Source organism: Rhinolophus sinicus, chromosome 15, assembly GCF_057876585.1.
Source record: "Rhinolophus sinicus isolate RSI-liver-muscle chromosome 15, RSI-T2T, whole genome shotgun sequence".
In the NCBI taxonomy this organism is placed as follows: Eukaryota; Metazoa; Chordata; class Mammalia; order Chiroptera; family Rhinolophidae; genus Rhinolophus; species Rhinolophus sinicus.
In genome coordinates, this window is record NC_142515.1 from 104,544,420 (window position 1) to 104,563,132 (window position 18,713).

The following is an 18,713-nucleotide window of genomic DNA, read 5'->3' on the forward strand; positions in this document are numbered from 1 at the left end:
ATAAAATATGGAATATCCATATAATGGAATATTATTTGGCAGTAAAAAGGAATGAAATACTGAGATATGCTACAACAGGGATGGACCTTGAAAACATGATGCTAAATGAAAGTGAGTCACAAAAGGCCACAGATTGTACAATTCCACTCATATGAAATGTCCAGAATAGGCAAATCTATTAATATATATAGAGAAAGTGGACTGATGGTTACACAGCATTGGAGGAAAAAAGGAGTGACTGCTAATGGACACAAGGATTTTTTTTGGGGGGGTGAAGAGAATGTTCTAAAATTGTGATGGTTGCATAACTGTAAATATACCAAAAAGCACTGTATTACACACTTTAAATAGGTGAATTGTATCTCAGTAAGGCTGTTACTGAAAGAATAAATTTGAGATAAATGTCTACCTTTGTGTATGTACATACACAAGATTATAGTTTTACTTAATTCTTTTGATTTTGTTTGTATCTCTTTTACATTGAAAACCTTGGTTCCTACTCACATTAATATAATTACTTGTTTTACATATATCAGTATCTCTGCAACTAAAACTACCTGAGTAACAATATTATCAAAATTAGTAAGAACAGCATAAGATTCTTTTTTTTTGTAGTCCTTTTTATTCATAAGCTGTATCCCACCAGGAAAGCATAGTCAAAATACTGTGTTGCAAAGTTATTTGATATAGTTCCTGAGAGTTTAAGTCACCAACTTATACACAGGCTTGTTTTTTTCATTGCAGTTATTTTTCAGGTATCACCTCTCCCTCCCCCATTTCAATTTAATTTTGTTTTATAGTTATGTAAAATATTCACACGATTACAGTCAAAATAAGGTATATTCAGAAGCCTAGCTGCTATGCTTGTTCCCTCCAATCTGTTTTTCCCCCCATTGGTAACCATTTTATTTATTTTATAGTTTATTCCTTCATTTAAAAACACATTATAAGCAAATGTATAAATACATAAATGATAACTTACTGTATGCAATTGACGGTGCTCTTTTTTTTTTTTAGAAACATCATACCCTGGCAATCACTAAAGTTGCAAAAATGCAAAAAAGCCTCTCAAAATATTTAATAGCAATAGTACAGAAAGTCACAGTATTATTTTCATTCTGTGAAAAAAAAAATTCACTCCTTTCAGCTGTATAAACTCCATTACGTGAGCCTAGACATCCAACATATGGATGTACTATAGTGTATTCACCCAGTCCACTATCAACAGATACATAGGTTGTATTCGTTATTTTTATATTATTACAAACGGGACTGTTACCTTTTCATATTTTTGCCAGTGTCTTTGGGATAATTCTCTAGACGTGGGACTGCTGAGTCAAGGGGCAAATCTATGGATAATTTTCCCTTATATTATCAAATTCCTCTTCACAAAATTTTTCCATTTTGCACTACCACAAGCAATGTATGAGAGTGCCAATTTCTATACAGTCCAATGAATAGAAAATGTTGTGGAACTTTTTGGATTTTTGCCGATGTGATAGGACAAGAATGATATCTCAGCGTAATTTTAATTTCTCTTACTCTGAGTTAAATTGAATGTTTTTTCATATATTTAAGTACCATTTGCATTTATCTTTCTCCTGGTAGCTTTAGTCCATTTTTCTATAAAGTTTTGATCTCTCTCTTTTAAAAGTTCTTTATATACCAGGGTAAATAAAAAATGGCAAATATTTCCCCCCCCCTTTTTTTTTTAACTTTGCTCATAGTTCCCTCACCGAAAGTTTTTCTTCTAATTTATGTAATCAAATTTATCAGCCATTTCCTTTATTGCTTTTAGATTTTTTTAGTCATAATTAAGAAAAATTTCTCCATTTCCAGGATATGGAGGAATCCTTCATATTTTCTATTATTCATACAGATTCAATTTTTTGATTCATTTGAAATTGGTGCACAGTGTGAAGCACAGAATAATTTTTTGACTTATACTAATACATTTGAGTAAGGCTACCACTTTGCTGGCTTTACAGTCTGTGTGTATGTACTTATTCACCCATCAATCTACAAAAAAGTATCATGCATTGCTCTGAGACTAGGGGATTTATATTTTATGTTAAAAAGGAAAAAGTTCCATTTTCACAGTTAAAATCATACTGTGACCTTTTCTCCTATTGCTGTTAAATATTCTGATAGGCTCTTTGCATTTTTGCAACTATTGGAATAAACCATATACTTTCTTACTGGTTGTGCCAGGTACAATAACACTAAACCAAGGACAACCAATTCCTGGATTAAAGACACTTATTGATTACAATTAAGGATAACATGTGAAGATTAAGATTAAATGGGAGCCCTACACAGGGTAAGTGCTCAGTAACTTCTTAACTGAAATTTAATCACTATGATTCTGTAGCTAGCTCTTGTTGCCTCAGAAAAAAAACAACCAAAAGAATCACAAAGCCTTCAACGTTCAATTCTGAAAATGGCTTAGGAATATCACCTATTGTTATTAATGTTACCAAATTATAAATAAGTCCTTCCTCACACTGACATTATGTGATGAATATATCTTCACGAAAAAATTAAATGAGTCAATAGCACAAGCAGAAGTTAAACCAACTAGAAACTAAAACCAAAGCTTGTTTTGTTATACAGAGGAAAACGTACAACTTTGCAAATCAGTTAGATATTATTTAAATTCACGTTTGTTACATGGTAAATTCTGTGAAAAATATTTAAAAGAATCAAAATTTCTACATGAGAAAAATAAAGCAGATTGTAAATGTCAGGTCTCTAGGACAATAAAGTTTCATTCTTACACTGACTACTCGAGCATGTAAAGATTCACTTTATTCAATAAATGGTTTCTACTCTTATCTATAATAAAGAGAGTGAGAAAAGGAACAGATGATAACATCAGTGATAATCTACAGTCTCACACAGGCTACTAGATCCAAACTTTTCCTTAAGCAAACCTTTTAATTTCAACTTGAGCACAAGAACAAAATCATGGCCTGAACGTCAGCATTTCAAATCTCCCTCTCTTTCAGGCAGTGATGTTAATGAGCTGGGAAATAATCAGGAAATAGATAGGAAGGGACATGCCAAAGTCTCAGATGACATATAATTCATTATTGGCTATTGAAAAACTTCATTTTGTAGATGAGAAAGCTACAGCTCAGAGTTTGTAACCTGAACAAAGTTACACAGCTGAGTTAATAGCAAAGCCAAAACCAGATTTTAGGTCTTCTGACTCTTGAGTCAAATATTCTTTCCAGTGTGCCATTCAACTGATCAGATTAGATAATTGAGGGGGAAAAAAACCAAAAACAACCAACAAACATGTGAAGCTATCTCAATGTAAATATGTATTCTATATCAGCTTAGAAATTAAACCTAGTTTTAAACATTCAATTGCATTCTTTTCTATTATTAAAATTATTGAGAAATCTCAATATGAAAATTCAATTGTTTTTACCTCTGCTCATTTTATTCTTTTTGGATACATTTAATTTTATAAAGTAAATAATTTTCTAGCAGAAAATTACTATCTTATCGCAGATAAAACTTGCCATCAAAATAAAATTCTGTAAACAATATTTATAGATAGGAAACTAAAAGGAGAATTCTATACATTGAACATTTCATAATCATATTTAATTTATACCATTTCATATGGGAGAACTGAAGCCAAGGTCAAATTCAAGTTTAAAAAGTACTGAGCATCTACTATGGGTCAGGTTCTGGTGCCTAGAATCAGAGGATTAACTACCAAATCAAAATCAAAAACAATTATTTCTAATCTTCGGGACTAAGCTCATTTAGGCCTTATCGAAGAATCTCAGTGGCCTCCCCAGCATTACTCTGGTACAAAAACCAGACAAAGATACTACCAAAAAAAAAAAAAAAAAAAAAAAAAAAAAAAAATTATAAGCCAATAACCCTGATGAACATAGATGCAAAAATTTTCAACAAAATATTAGCAAACTGAATTCAGCAACACATTAAAAAGCTCATACACCATGATCAAGTGGGATTTATTCCTGGATGCAAGGTTGGTTCAATATCCATAAATCAATTAATGTGATACACCACATAAATAAAATGAGGGGTAAAAATCATATGAGCATATCAGCAAATGCAGGAAAAGCATCACACAAAATCCAACATCCATTTATGATAAATACTCTCAGCAAGTGGGGATAGAGAGGACATACCTCAACAGAATAAAGGCCATTTATGAAAAGCCTACACTAACATCATATTCAGCAGTGAAAAGCTGAAACTGTTTTCTTTAAGATCAGGAATAAGACAAGGATGCCCACTTTCACTCGACATAGTATTGGCAGTTCTAGGCACAGCAGTCAGACAGAAAAATAAATAAAGGCCTCCAAATTGGAAAGAAAGAAGTAAAGCTGTCATTATTTGCAGATCACATGATACTTTATATAGAGAACCCTAAAGATTCCACCAAAAACTATTAGAATTGATAAATTAACTCAGTCAAGTAGCAGGATAAAAATTAATATTCAGAAATCACTTTTGTATACCAAAAACAAACTAACAGAAAGAGAAATTAAGAAAACAATCCCATTTACAATTACATCAAAAAGAGTAAAATACCTAGGAATAAATTTAGCCAAGGAGGTAAAAGACCTGTACTCGCAAAACAAAACACTGAAGAAACTGAAGAAGAAAAAAAATAAATGGAAGGGTATGCCGTCCTCATGGATAGGAAGACTTAATATCATTAAAATGTCCATGCTACCCAAAGCAATCTACAGATTCAATTCAATCCCTATCAAAATACCAATGGCATTTTTCACAGAACTAGAACAAATAATCTTAAAATACATATGGAACCACAAAAGACCCCGAACAGCCAAAGCCATCTTGAGAAAGAAGATATCTGATATCAAACTCGACTACAAGGCTATAGTATCAAAACAACATAGTACTGGCATAAAAACAGACACATAGATCAATGGAACAGAATAGAGAATCCAGAAATAAATCCACACCTATATGGTCAATTACCCTATGACACAGGAGGCAAGACTATAAAATAGGGTTAAGACAGTCTCTTCAATAAATGTTGGGAAAACTGGACAGATTCATGTAAAAGAATGAAGCTGGATCACTTTTTTACACTTTGCACAAGAATAAACTCAAAATGGATTAACGACTTAAATGTAAGACCTCAAACCATAAAACTCCTAGAAGAAAACATAGGTAGTAAACTTTCTGACATTGCTTTTAGTAATATTTTTTTGGATGTCTCCTCAGGCAAGGGAAACAAAAGAAAGAATAAACAAAAGAAAAAACAAACAAATGTGACTACATCAAACTAAAGAGTTTTTGCATAGCGAATGAAAAGACACCGTCCTGAACAGGAGAAGATATTCGCCAAAGAAACATCTGATAAGGGGTTAATATCCAAAATAGATAAGGAGCTCATACAATTTAACAACAAAAAAGCAATCTGATTAAAAAAAAGGCAGAGGCCCTGAATAGATATTTCTCCAAAGAGGACACACAGATGGCCAAAAGACATGAAAAGATGCTCAACATTACTGATCATCGGGGAAATGCAAATTAAAACCACAATGAGATATCACCTCACACCTGTCAGATTTGCTATCATCAATAAATCAACAAACAAGTAATGGTGAGGACAAGGAGAAAAGGGAACTCTTGTGCACTATCGGTGGGAATGTAAATGGGAGCAGCCACTATGGAAAATAATATGAAGGTTCCTCAAAAAATTAAAAATAGAACTACCATATGACCCAGCAATTCTACTTTTGTATTTATCTGATGAAATCCATAAATATCTTTGGTATTTATATGAAGAAATCCATTAACACCAATTTGAAAAGATACATGCACCCCTATGTTCATTGCAGCATTATTTACAATAGCCAATACATAAAAGCAACCTAAGTGTCTATCAATAGATGAATGTATAAAGAAGATATAGTATACATATACAAAGGAATATTACTTAACCATAAAAAAGAATGAAATCTTGTTATTTGCAACAACATGGATGGACCTAGAGGGTACTATGCTAAGTGAAATAAGTCAGAGAAATAAGTCAGACAGAGAAATGTCATATGATTTCACTTATATGTGGAATCTAAAAAACAAAGTGAACAAACAAAATAGAAACAAATTCAGAGAACAAATTGATGGTTGCCAGACGACACAGGGGTTTGGCAAGATGGGTGAAAAAGGTGAAGGGATTAAGAAGTATAAATTGCCAGTTATAAAAACAGTCACAGGGATGTAAAGCACAGCATAGGGAATATAGTCAATAATATTGTAATAACTGTGTATGTTGTCAGATGGGCAGTAGACTTATTGGGGTGATCACTTTGTAAGTTATAGAAATGTATAATCATGTTGTGTACCTGAAACTAATATAGTATTGTATATCTACTGTAATTGAAAGATTTAAAAAATTTAATAAAATCTCAGTGGCCTTCTATACAATTATTCAATACTTTTGTTGTAAATAAGACCTCAAAGAGTTTTTCCAAAAATATAATACAAAGATCTAAACTAAAAAAAAAAAAAATATTCTGTAGTTTCTTAAATTCCTAAGGACATTATTAAAGTATATTGATAGATATTAACTTTTATTTCAATAATACACCATTTATAATATTCCAAAATACTTTTAGAGCTAGAACCTAGGTCCCTAATTACTTGTTTGAAATGAAAACTGTCCAAATTTTATCCAAGTTTCTCTTTTTCCTAAATTTTGGAGAATGGTCATAGGAAAAGCAGAAATGTACCTTTCCATGACAGCCAGGCACTCCTTTCTCCAGGTAAATCGACTCCCTCGTCGTAGTCGGAAGGTTCCAGATGTGGCAGAGACTGGGGGAGGCGTTTGTCTCCATTCTGGGTCCTCTATTGGAATGGGGGCCGGTCTCATGCTTAGTGTAGCCCCTGGAATAAACAGAGCATTTTTAGCAAATATATTGTAATTTATTAAAGTCTATATGACAATACATCATGAAACCAACAATAAACTTTTGCCCCTACATGGAAATTTATAGGTCCAACACATTTAATATTTATATTAAAGAAAATTATTTGACCAAAATAAAAATCTGAAGAGACAAAAACTCTTCCTTAAAATGTCACCAATTATTTTAAAATGTCATTTCTTTTTAGTTCGTCATTTGTCTTTCATCTTTGTGTCATTTTTCAAAACAAGGCCCAACATCTAGCTCTTTCGAGAAATAGAGAAGTATGATCTTTTGCTCAGTGACAACTTAGAGTATCTTTCTCTGAAAAATCTCTCTTGAAATTCCTATTTGACAGTTTTGATCTTTTTGAATATACTCCATGTTCAGCAACTTTCATTATCAAAGGACTTACTGTTATTGAGAAAATGGAGATCTTGAAGTATGTACGCAAGTAGGAGGTGAATTTAAAATAACCCTAATTGTTGTAAACAGTTTTTTAAAAAGTCGCATGTAGCATCAAAGAAAAGATAGTATTTTATATGCTTTTAGTCTACTAACTAAATCAGATTTCCACAGGCTTATTACCTGTTAATGCTATATTATTTTGTTACCTCTTGAACATAATAAAACAAATGAAAAAATATTTATAATTGAGATATTTTACTAATTCAGACTAGTCTCTTCTCTAACAACCTGAACTGTTGATGACACATGTATTCATGCATTCACCACTTATCAAACCCTTTTTACATGCCTTATTCTAGGCTAGAAGGTATGAATAAAACAAAGAAAGCAGCATTGTCTATGACTTCCATAGACTTATTTCAAAGAATTTAAATATAACTTGGCATGCTTTCATAGAGTTCAGTCTCTGGCTCTCCCATTGTTCTTTCATTCTTTACAGTTAAATTCATCTTCCCAAAGCATAATTATGATATCACTCCACTGATCAAAAACCTTTAAAAAGTTTCCACTGCCTATGGAATAAAACCCAAACTCTTAAGATAGCCTTAGAAAGACAGGTTAGAACTTGTTAGAATTTTGTGGAATAATAATAATGCACATATTAACAAACATATATTTCTTTCTCTTCGTAACAGAAATCATTATTTATTGTGCTTTACAATTAATACCATGGGTAGTATTTCTACTTCACTATATATAAATCTATTTGTAGATCCCCTTAATGGCTACCTGATGATATGCGTTCTCTCTCTCTCTCTCTCTCTCTCTCTCTCTCTCTCTCTCTCTCTCTCTTTTAAATTAAAGTTTATTGGGGTGACAATTGGTAGTAAAATTACATAGGTTTCAGGTGTACAATTCTGTAATACATCATCTATATATTACATTGTGTATTCACCACCCAGAGTCAGTTATCTTTCCATCACCATATATTTGATACCCTTTACCCTCATCTACCACCTCCCTCCCACTTTACCTTCTCGTAACCACTAAACTATTGTCTGTGTCTATCAATTTTTGTTTCTTCATTTGTCTTTTTTGTTTGTTTGTTTGTTTTTGTTGTTTTGCTGTTTTCAGTTTTATATACCACGTATCAGTGAAATCATATGGTTCTCTACTTTTTCTGTCTGACTTATTTCGCTTAGCATTATAATCTCAAGATCCATCCATGTTGTCCCAAATGGTACTATTTCATCTTTTCTTGTGGCAGAACATGCATTCTCTTATACAGATGCCAAATATTTTCACCAATCCTGATTTTCTCTCCACACCTGTTCTGCAGTCTTTGCCATCTGAGTAAATGACATCCCTCTTCAAATTGCTCAGCTCTAAAATCTCAGATTCATTTTGCTAGCCATGTGGGTAAAAGATGTCCAGCCAGCCGCCAGGTGCTCCTGCCAAACCCAACAGATGCCAGACATTTGAGGGGACAAAAGCCATTTTGGACATTCTAGCTGCAGGAGACAGCATGTGGAGAACTGCAGAACCCAGCTGACAGAGAGAAATAAGGCCGTAGGCATACAGTCCCAATTACAGTCTCCAAGGTGGTTCCTAAGGGCCCCCGCCTTCTGGTATTCACCCTGTTGTGCAGTCCCTTCCCACACTGTACAAGGATTAGTCTGTGTGACCAATAACATACGGTAGAAGTAATCATATGTCACTTCCAGTGTTAGATTATAGAATACACTGTGGAGTCTGTCGCTTGGATGGCTTGTTCAGGAAAAAACTAGCTGCCATGTTGCAAGGACACACAGGAGCCAGTGGCGAGGCTCATGCAGAGAGGACCTGATGTCTCTGGCCAACAGGTAGTAAGGAACCGGGGGCTTGTCAACACTCACGGGAGTGGCCTTGGAAGTACCCTGGCCAGACCCAGGGACTGCAGCCCTGGCTGACAGCTCTATTACAGCTCAGAACACTGAGCCAGAGCCACTTAACTAAGCCACTCCTGGATTCCTGACTGACAGAAACTGTGAGATAGTAAATGTTTGTTGTCAGCTGCTAAGTTGTGGGGTAATTTGTTGCAAAACAATATAGAACTAATATAAGACATCACGACCATCTCCAGTTGTTTATTTCTCCATGTTACCCAACACACTGAGTATTGTATTACTAATTATTCACATTTGTAAATTTAGCAAGCAAAAAATTTCCCTTTAATAGAGATTTCACTGTTAGCAAGAATGATCATCTTTTCCTGTTTACTGACCATTATATATCTTTTTTTGTGAATCTATATTTTTTTGTCCATTTTTTCTTGAGTTATTCATCTTATTGGTATGTAGAAACCATACCTGAATTGCTAGTCATACAGCTCACAAATATTTTTTTTCCAGTTTGTCATTTCACTTTTATCTTTATTTATGGTATGATTTGTCATCTTAATTTCTTTGTAGTCAAATCTGTCAATCTGTTCCTTTATGGTCAATGCGTTTTGTATCATTCAGAATATTTTTAGTTTTCATTTCTGTATAAACCCTTAATAGATATATAATTTCCTATTATGTGTGATGTAAATATTTAACTTTTTCCTCAAAGGGACAAGTATGTCATCATATACTGCTTTAGAGATTCATGGCTTAACGTGTGGCGAATGATGGCCTGTTGCCACAGTTTAAATAAAGTTTTGTTGGAACACCGCCACACTCATTCATTTACATATTGCCTCTTTTTTACACTACAGTGGCAGTTGAGCAGCTGTGACAGAGACCATATAGCCTGCTATTATCTGGCCCTTTACAGGAAGAATTTGCTGCTGAAAATTCCTGGCCTACATACGTGTACTATGCAACTCTAAACTGAAACCCTACTTTAGACAGTTCAAAAAAGAGGGTTTCATTCTGCCAACATAACTTGGCAATTAGGTCTGGGCCTAATTCAAGGTCAACAAATTTTAGGCATAACACAGAACTTGGGGGCTGGAGGGCTTTGTTTTGGTCCTTTTCTGAATGCAAGCAGGAATTACAGCACAACAAGGGCTCTGGAATCTATCTAATTAGACTATATAAATTTTGTTTTACAGTCATGATGGAAGGTCCAAAACAGCCAAGCTGCTACCAGCTGACCAGGACAGGCAGAAACAGAATGGGTAAGGCAGTACGTCCTCTCATCTAATGCCTGCCTCCGAAAATAGAGTTTTAGGGCTTCAGTGAGTGGAGAATGGGGAATAGGTGAGTGAATTTCAACTAGGAGGCCACATCTATAATTACGGCATGCTTTCTTAGTAAGGTAGGGTGATAAATGGGTATAAATAAAACAAAGAATACAAAGAACCTTAATTATAACGTTGAAGGAAATAAGCCAACAGATAATAATGGTTCTTTCTTGGTATCAGATTTATTGATAATATAACTATGCTTCTTTATAATATTCTGTGTTGTCCAGATTTTCTATAAAAATAAAATTTAGATGAAATAAAATTGGTCAGGCAGGAAAAGAAAGAGGGAGAGAAGGAAGGAGGGAAAAAAGAAAAGAGAAAAAAGTATTGGGTTAACTACGTTAAAAGACATAAAGGCAATTTATGCACAGAAGGTGGAAACTGAATAAATTCAACCTTTCAGTATACTTCATATGAAAAATTATCACATTAATTCCGAGTGTTTTTTCTTGCTTCCTTTTCTTTTTCAATGTAGCAGTATTTAAAAATAGTACAAGAAGCACTCTGGAAACACTCCGATAAACAGATTTGTTCTAGAAAGCTTGGCTCATCTTGCTTTGGTTGAAATGGGTAGAGAACAATGACTAACCCAAGAATGGGTTCAAAACTATTGACTTTGACAGAAAAATATGACACCAGAATGCAGAAACAAAGTATATAAAACTTTAAACCCCTCTGAAGTAAAATATAGGAGTTCTCAGTTTGCTAAACAACCCACTTTTTTTTTTTCCTTACAGGAGGTGTGTTACCTATTTTCTTTACAGAATTTCTTTCCCACATGATACATGTGCTCCCGTTAAGACAAATTTTTGCCCATTTATCTAGCAAATCTAAACCCAACGGAAGGGAAAAAAACAAAAAACAAAGACCTCTTCTTAATTTGCTGACAGTTTAAAATTTTGATAAATGTTCTCTGTGTATATATGATAATTTTCTTGCTTATCAGGGTTACTTCTGGGTGAGCCTTTGCCAATCAGCTAATAAAAGAATGTCTATAATCACGTCATTACTTCTCTGTTCACAAATCTAGCTTTTCCAAAAATAATTTCTCATCTTCTCCCACCCATGTCACACACGTGATTTCCCCGAGGGTCTGACAGACAACAGTGAAGGATGTAGGAGGCATCACTTCTGCTCTCCAAATCCACTTCATGTGCTTGCTGCATAAGCCTCCTGGCAAACTTTATTTAATTGTTTAGTTTAGAAATATGTGGAATCGGTGCCATGAGCCAAGAGGAACGCAGCACACCCTGTCTGTTATAGTAATGTTTAAATTAGACAAGAGAAAAGACTGTTCAGCTTAATTTGATTAAATAAAGGGGCTTTTGATGTCAACTATGCTGCATTTAGTACTGACTTCTTTCTAAAAACTAGGCATTTTCTTGTAAATATTTTCATGAGAAACAAGATAAAACGTACTTGATCAGTTTCCATCAGCCTCTTTTATTCATATGCCTTGGCAGGCTTTGGGTTATGCTGGGAAATTCTGATGATGGGTCTGTTTATCAGAGAACTACACTATATCTATATGTATATATATTGGATTAGCAGTAAAAATAAGCTAAATATCCACCCTATATTTTTCTTGCTGAGTCCACTTAAAGAGAGACAAAAACAACAACAACAAGAACAAAAACCCATATCCAAATGGATCCAGAATAAGAGGATGAAAAAGAGAACTTCAATCTAGGTATACAAAGAGAAATGCTCTGAGCACAGGGACAGACAATGTACAAATATTTTTTGTTTGTTTCCTAAATGCGTAAATTTAGATAAAAGAGAAAAAGTACTTTTTCATTTTGTGGTTTTCCTTAATTTTGCATTTTTTCTCAGAATATATGCAAAGGGATGGTACCATTTACATTTCTTCTGATGAGCTGTCTATCCTGGACAGCGAATAATTTATGAAACAAACTACCTATCAATAAAAATCATTGACATCTTATTTTCTACCTAACTGCCTCTCAGAAGCAGGTCTGGACTATGTGAACCCAGGTTTTTTAGGGGTTTTTGTATCTATTAAAGGCAGATTAATTTCTTTTTTGCCTTCTTCCCTCTTTTCCTCCCTCCCTCCCTCCCTTCCTTCTTTCCTTTCTTCCTCTTTCTTTTTCAGTACACTTTACATGTATTTTTCAAATATATAGTATAAGTACATGGCACAAAATTTAGAAAGACCCAGAAGGTTATATAGTTAACAGTCTCTCAGTTCCCCTCCAGAGACGTTCTTACCAATTCCTAATACAGCCTTCGAGATGGTCTGTGTTTATTATAAAAGTATATATACGTACCTGTATGTATGTATGTATGTATGTACTCCCCCTATAGAAATGGCAACATATTATATCCACTGTTTTGTTTCTTTATTCATGTATCAATTTGATACTACCACATATAAAACCAAGTCATATAAAGCCAACTTTAAAAACAACAACAACAACAACCAAAAAAAACCCCCAGCTATATAGCCTCTATAGCATTCCACTATGGTTCTTTACTTAACCAGTTCTCGACTAGGGACATTTAGGTGGAGAGAAGATTCTGATGTACTACTATAAGCAACTATTGACTAGACAGTGGATAGGCTATTCTTAGATGCTAATGTAATTGTAGTTCATCTTATCCAAACATAATTGTAGTTTCAAAGTGTCCATGGAATAAGAAGAAACAATACAATTCTCTAGCTAATATCAAAGGTTATTTTAAAGTCAACAAAATAAAACTGCATTTATCTAGAAAGAATTCTTTACCATATTAGCTCTTATAATAAATGTTAAAGTGCAAAGAAAAACTTTAAAAACTTAAGATTTCAATTGCTAACATCCAATTACTGTTGAGGCAACAGAAACAACCAACTGACAATTATGAACTCTTCTCTTCAGCTAACTTTAAATTATGTTCTATAGAAAATCTGACTATAAAGAACTCAGAACCAGTATGGATTTGGTTTTCAAATAAAAAACAGAAAAGCTGGGGACAGTTGATAATGCAACTTCATTGACCAGCAAATGCATATAATTAGGGAAACTTATTCTTAAAAAGGGGCACTACCTCCTTAAAGGAAACAGTTCCTAATGAACAGCTAGATGAATGATGTTTAGTCCTTTCCTATTTTTCCTGTTTCAATGCCTTAGTTCCATGTTCCTCCAATTTCCTGGTGATGGGTGAATCTATCTCCGGTTCCAAGATAAATTGAAATAGGAAATAAGATTAAAAATAAAACAACAACAAATTCTTTAAAAAACAGCTTCCAAAGAACACAGTATCACCCCAGTGCTAAAACACCGGATTCCAATAGTACTATTCTGCAGTAGGCAGTGTTATCATATCAGATTAGCTGCAAAAAAATGCTGCTGCAGCCTGATTGCTGCACCTTAGTCCCCCTTCCTATTTCTAGTGCATTCATTTCCCTGGTATCCTGGTACCCTGCTTGGGACTGGAGCCCAGCCTTGAAATCCCAGGGTGGGAATTTAGCCCCATCAACTATGGTATGATTAGGCTGTATGTTAGGCACCATACAGTCAAAGGGCCAAATCCAAGAGACAGAACTCCTTTCTCTTAAGGAGGCTGACTGCCTGACACAGATGCCTCGTGTTTGCCCTCCAAAGTCACAACTGCTCTGCCCTATACATTTTGGAACATCTTAACAATCCCTCTGGTGTTCCCCTGGTAACCAATTGCTGGAATGTGACCAGGCTTATAAAACCCCTAAGCACAGTTTCTTATTCACCTAGCCGAACCCCTGCTATCAACCTAAGCTGCTCTATTAAACAGGCCACGTGCCAGGTTTTTGTCCTCTCCGTGTGATTTGTTCTGCTGTGAATCATGGGAGAAGTGAGGTCTTTGGGAAGACTGTTTGGAGCTGAGTTTGACATGTTGCTTCAACTGGGATAAATTTTAAGACTCTGCTGCCCTATAAGATAGCCACTAGCCACGTGTGGTTAGTGCACACTTGAAATGCGACTCGTTGGAAATGATACATGCTTTAAGTGTAAAATACATATTGTATTTCAAAGAATCGGTACAAAGAGAAAGGAAGAAATGAAGAAAAAAGGAGGGAGGGAGGGAGGGAATTTCAATAATTTAAAAAGTATCGATTAAATGTTGAAGTAATAATACATATTTGTTAAATAAAATAATTGTTAAGTTGAGCTACTTCTCACCTTTGAAAATGTGGTTATAGATCATTTAAAATTGCATATGTCATTTGCATTATATTTCTACTGAGCTGTGCTGCTTTAGAATATTTAACTAATGGCAGCAACAAAGTCATTATTTTGAGAGGTTTGCTTGTATATCTAGAAAAATATCTAAAAATGAAAGATCTTTGCAGAAAACAGCCAGCTAGTAAACGCTGAAGGGACGGGAGGTGAGATCATCACCATTCTGCAACCCCATGGAATAACTGGCTCAGATGATGAGCATCATCAATGTTAAGACCATGGGCAAAAGGTTCAAGAGGATACTCATCCAATGGCAAAATGATACCCTGTAGATTATTTATAAACTGCAAAGACAAGACCTGATGGTCATTACTTTGACATTATGAATAATGCTACAACTTGACATTATATGCCTCACGATACGTGGTAATATGAGGTGAATATTACTTACAAAGCATTCTGCCCCAGTGTTTTATTGTGAGAAATTTAAAATATACAGCAACAATGAAAGAATTTTATGGTGAAAATTTATACTCATACCATCTAACATTTTACTATACAGTACTAACTTTATCACGTATCTATCACTCCCTATCCATTTTACTTTGATGCAGTTCAAAGTAAATTGCAGCCATTAGTACATGCCCTTCCTAAATAATTGCCCTTCCTAAATAATCTATGAAGGGTTTTTATAATCTATGAAATAATCTAAACATTCTTGCCAAAAATGTTTAACCAGGATCAAGCCTCTTATCCTAACTTCCAATTTACAGGAAATACAGGGCTATAGAGGAATAAGTTAATTGACATTAAGACAAAAATTTAAAATCCAGAATATGGGACATTCTGTAACGTTAAATGGTTTAAAAAGCTTATGTCATGAAAAAAAGTTTGAGTGACTAAGAATTAAGAGTCTAAAAAGACAGAACAACAAATTCCAACTTGTCAACCTAAATCAGATACTATTCAATTTTAAAAAGCTACAAAAGACATTCTTACAACTAGAGAAATGTGAATATGGACTGAATATTAGATGATATTAAGGAAGTATGATTAATTTTCTTAGATGTGATAATAGGGGCTGTGGTTATGTAGGTGTTTATCCTTTTTATTCAGGAGATGAGTGCTGGAGAGAGAGAGAGTGTGTATACATGCATACATACACATATATGTAAATTTTTTAATTTATCCATTTATTTATTTTATAGGAATAAAGCAAATATAGCAAAATGTGAACAATTACTGTATCTAAGAAGAGGGTGAACAGATGTTTATTGTGCTGCTATTTCAACTTTTCTGTACTTCTGAAATATTTCAAAATAGAAAGTGGGGGCAGGTAGATTTAAAAAAAAATTCATTGCAGAGAGGCTGATATGGTCTCTTCTATTTTGGCATGCCTGGGCCTTTTAGATCGAGAATGTGATCTGTGGGGGGAAAAAATCTTACTATAGACACATATAAAAATATGTCTCTATAACATTGTTTATTTCCACCTCAGAGCCAGTGCTATTATTAGCGAAAAGTCTTCCATATGCAGTATTCTGGCTGGTGGTTTAGTCTGTAAGCAAAGGCTTTAATGCTGTGGTGTTATAGAAGACGGCTCAGTCACAAGGTTAGACCTGTGACCAGGCTCACTGCCACCAGTCTGGGTTACATGCAGATTAAGGCAATCTGCAACACAACTTCAGGTTTTACTGTATACACTGCTTGTTACAGGTACCGAGCTAGAACCTGCCTATTCCTGGCAACTTCAGAAACAAAGGTTTCTGTGATCTTTTTCCTTAAGATTTCCCTCTGCTTTCCAACCTATGGCCGTTCCCAAAGTCATCAGGACAGGTTCACCCTTAAGTTCAAAGACACATTCATCACTCAAGTAATTAGAATTAGAAACAGAAAATCACTAGCAGAGATCACTGGATATGGTGTAGCATGAACTAAATGAAACTATAAATTTATATTAGTAACTAAAACAAGATTTACAAAAAAACCCCAAAAACCTAGATGTGGAACCTGACGTGTGAACCAACAGTTAAGGGAAAAAAAATCGGCCACTGACAACCATGATCCATCTTTCAATCTTTGGTTAGAAATATAAAACCTGGGAACAAAGAGGCGCCTTACAGGAAGCAGTGAAAAAGACTAGATGATATTAGACACTAAACTAAAAACTGGTACAATGATGGCTTAGGTTTTACACTTAAGAGTGTTCTTTGGCATATAAGGAACAACAGTAAACTAGGAAACAAACTTAGTGAAGACAAGGCACATTCAACAAAGTAATTAATTACATATGTCTCGTTTCACATGCAATGAAAAAAGGAAATGGTATTTACCAGGGTTTGTCTTCTCAAGTTGATACCATCGGTAAAATGCTCTTTTCTTCTGTTCACTCAGGTCTGATCCCTGTTGCAACAGCCAGTGAGAGATCCGGCTCTGACTGATACCTATGCAGAAAGAGAAATAGCTGTTGCGGGTGCTGGAATCACATGGAAGTTAAGGAGGGTTCTGTTGGTTCTAGGTTATTGGGTTCTTTATTCTTGTCTTTATTCTTGAGCAAAGTATTTAACATCGGGCTTCTTTGTAAAGGCTGACACTGGCTAGGCTAGTACTCAGAGGTCAAAGTATTTCATTAACCAAGATTTTCAAGCGGTCTCTAAAATTAATCTCTACACCAGGTCCATGAACATACGAGCTAAATGAAGAGATTCCTAAGTAATAGTTACTTATCAGAAATTAATTAGATTTTGCTGCTTCAATCACCATCACCTCCACCCAAATTTCGGTTTAGAATATTAGAAATTTTACTACATATTGAGAAGGAAAAACTTCAAGCCAGCGAGTTTGGCTACTCATTATTGATACTGATAAAAAGAGGGGTTGGGAAAAGAGAGGTCATTGAGAATGCTCTCTTCAATAAGATTTCTAGCTTATTTGTTAATTCATTTAGGCATTTCAGACTTGTTATGTACCTCAGTATAAATAACTATGAACTGGAAGACTTTTAGAATTATGCTGCAATATGATCTCTTAAGAAAGCTCTAGAGGTAAAGATGTTCTTCTAACACATAGACTTACAGAAGCACATTCTCCTGGTCATTATAGCTATCCAAAAGTGAATAATTCAATACACAACTGGCAAAGCAAAGAATAATAGGAAAGATGAAACTGTCTTATATGCCCATAAGCCACTTTTCAAAGGACCAGACACTATCACAGAGCGTTAACAGAATCTAAACTCTCCCAAGGAATTACTTATGGTAACTGGATATTACTGAATACCACCTGTGCCAACACCTGTTTAAAGCTATACTGCACAACAGGAAGAGTGGTTATCATGAAGTATTCACACCCCCTAACATGAGAAGAAGCAGGAGGTCTGACGATCACATTTAACTCATTAAAAGCAAATCCCTAGAGTTTCATACTTTAAAAAAACCTATGTTAGAAGAAAATGTGAGGAAATGGGGGAGGGAAGTTTTGTTGAAAGAAAGGTGGGGCTGCAAAGCCACGTATTCTGATTGGAAATCCCTTGCATTTTCAAAGGGTGAAATTAAAATCGTTTTCTAAAACCTAAGTGATAACATTCTCACGTAATTCACACAGCAGTTTTCCAATGGATTGAAGATCTACGATGCAGGTGCTGGCAGCTAGCACTGTATGCTCGTTCTAAGAGAAACCAAATTATTCTGTATAATTAAACTGACTGTGTTTAGCAATGCTTTTACCAAAAGTCTAGAGTCAGACATTATACTAGTTTTTTACACTACTTTTAAACGAGAGTGAAAACCATTTACTACCATGAAATCAAAATTGATTTTCACGTCAACAAAATAAAACAATTTTATACGGATCCTTCGTATTGGTACCATACTACTCAAAAGCAATGGGAATGCGAGGAAAATCTTTTAAGGAAAAAAAAAAAAAAAGACTGTATCGGTTCTTCTACTTTCAGTATTAAAGCTCCCTCACACAGATCACACGTAGACTAAACCAGAGCCCACT

The 18,713-nt window shown here is 34.6% G+C and overlaps 1 protein-coding gene across 12 annotated transcripts in view; it reads right to left on the reverse strand.

The window, feature by feature from the left end:
- Positions 1-18,713, reverse strand: part of HMBOX1 (homeobox containing 1) — a 167,364-nt gene that overhangs the window by 39,821 nt on the left and 108,830 nt on the right. For all 12 annotated transcript variants that reach the window (XR_012498141.2, XR_012498140.2, XR_002137473.3 and 9 more), the window contains exons 5-6: positions 17,045-17,155; positions 6,759-6,912 (exon numbers count right to left, since the gene is read on the reverse strand). Coding sequence is in view for 9 of the 12 variants with exons in the window: in XM_019733209.3 (XP_019588768.1) it covers positions 6,759-6,912; positions 17,045-17,155 (265 nt within the window). In the remaining 3 variants the exon portion in view is untranslated. The remainder of the gene's footprint in view (positions 1-6,758; positions 6,913-17,044; positions 17,156-18,713) is intronic.